Source organism: Ciona intestinalis, unplaced genomic scaffold, assembly GCF_000224145.3.
Source record: "Ciona intestinalis unplaced genomic scaffold, KH HT000554.1, whole genome shotgun sequence".
Lineage (NCBI taxonomy): Eukaryota > Metazoa > Chordata > Ascidiacea > Phlebobranchia > Cionidae > Ciona > Ciona intestinalis.
Window position 1 is genome coordinate 2,615 of NW_004190875.1, and position 2,165 is coordinate 4,779.

Consider the following 2,165-nt stretch of genomic DNA (forward strand, 5'->3'; position numbering starts at 1 on the left):
ATGTCCGGCGTTCGTGCTGAAAAGGTGTTCATTTCGGAATGTTTGATAAATCATAATTGCTGAATGATATTGAACTTATTTTTATAGGACAGTGCACACCTAAGTACGGCTCGTAAGGTGCACATTGGAAATGTACTGGATGTTCATTTTCACCAACTCTCAGAACCTGTTCCTGTTAACATTCTACCACATGGTAAGTCATCCCTGTTTATTGTATTTTGTTTATACTTACAACAACTTAAAAAAATAATCGATAAAAAAGGAAGAAATAAAGAAAACAATTCTAGCTCCAACTAAACAAATAGGACTGCCGGTTGGGTTGAACGACTCCGTGATGATCCGATTGCATACGCAGGTTCCAGCGGGATGCTATATCTGCTGTAGTACTAATTGCTTTTATAACCAAAGATCACAGTTTACGATGTTTCGTTTAAATTTATTCGTTTTCCTTATATGACATCGGGCAAAAGCTTACTTAACGGTCGGATAAAGGCTAGTAAAACCTCGCCATAAGCCTAGTCGGACCTTGAGGTATAAGTGCCAGTAGTGTCATTTCTATCTCGTTAGTTAGTTCTCGCTATTGCGTTACAATTAAACGCGAATTATATACCAAGAGAATCATGTGACAGCAGTGTGACGTCATGTGATAAAACAAAAAACGATTTGGGCCTGTCAGCAGCTGAACGGGATACTATTAAACTCGTTAACATTAGTACACGGCGTATAGAAGAAGCTGAGACATGGGGACAAAAAAACGTCTCGGTAATAACGATTTAACGGTTATTTTAACGTATATAATGACTTACGCTCAAGTATTGCAAAAACCAACAACACAAAGATGAGTTTTAAAGGATGCTGCGACTCGGTTAAGCTACATGAGAATTGTTTCCAAACCGCAACGATAAAACAATAACATCAAAATAAGAGATTGTAGCTTCAATGAATGAGCACGTATTATTATTAGCATAAGTTTAATTGACCATTTTCCTATTGCGGTAAATTAAACTCGAGTAGGTAAAGTGCTTTCATAAAGGTCTTACTCAATAAGAATGTTGAAACTACTCTATTGGTGGTAACTATATTCTTTAATATATCAACACTTTAATATAAACTTCAAACCAAACCAATGCATTTTTGTTGGTATGGTAAAATAAAAAAGTTCGAAACAGAAAGTCTGGACACTGGAGTTGGTAAAAAATAAGGAACTTCACTTTTGCGAGCACGTCACGTTTGGACACAGAAGAGTGTTGGGGTAATGGCCTAAATCATAGGTCCTCAAGAACCTTAACCATACTTAAAAATAAAACAAAATAACTGTTTTTTCAACAAAACCATCGGAAAGAGCGTTCGCTAGAATTACTAGCGGGATACAAGTTCGCACGATTTTATTAAGAATCTAGCATAACATCGCTAATTTTGTTAGTTTAAAATCTAAGAATTGGCTGGAAAATTGATAAAAATAAATAAGGATTTAATTTTAGTCAAGAGATTAGAAATGTAAAGAATGGGAAAATCTGCAGAAAATATCGCCCACATAACAACAAAAAGACACTGTTTGACAAAAAAAATATATGACCACGTACGTGCTCAACAATAACTGTTTTGGGTAGAGTAACTTTAAAATATAGCCTACAAGAATTATTATGTTAAAAATGATGTAAGAATACGTATTGTAGCAGTCGGGATTTGCTATGTGCAAACCACGCAGCCTGATATGCACCGACCCTACACTAGGTCACTAGGACTTCCGCACTTAAGCGAACGCGACGCCTCACAATGCCTTCTTCCGGTTCTCCCAATAAACACACGAATTGCAAAGCGACGGTTCTCTGTTAAATGAATGAAATGAATGAATATCACTTAACAGAAGAGGTGAAACTAATAAGGTAGTACGGTATATAAACAGTTCACATAGGAAAACAACATTAGCACCAAATTAGGCTTAATTAACACGTTTGAGGTAACCAATGAATAATAGTACACGTACCAACTTGTTAGGCGATCAGGCGGAATGAAATCCACAATAATGATTACACAATGTCCAAACAAGCAATGTACTTTAACTTAAATCACTGTAAATAGCATCACAATAATCACTTTTATATAAAGAGGTAAACTTAATTAGTACATCACTAATACTGCACATAAAAACTACTTAATTGCTT

General features: G+C 35.5%; 1 protein-coding gene and 1 long non-coding RNA gene across 2 annotated transcripts in view; one reads left to right on the plus strand and one right to left on the minus strand.

The window, feature by feature from the left end:
- Positions 1-2,165, plus strand: part of LOC104265862 — a 5,665-nt gene that overhangs the window by 865 nt on the left and 2,635 nt on the right. The window contains exon 2 of the mRNA XM_009860867.2: positions 88-193. Within this exon, the coding sequence (XP_009859169.2) occupies positions 88-193 (106 nt within the window). The remainder of the gene's footprint in view (positions 1-87; positions 194-2,165) is intronic.
- LOC113475471 lies at positions 1,754-2,159 on the minus strand. The gene is made up of 2 exons (XR_003397223.1): positions 1,988-2,159; positions 1,754-1,829 (listed from the first exon to the last, which is right to left on the minus strand). It is a non-coding gene; the product is annotated as an uncharacterized LOC113475471 (long non-coding RNA).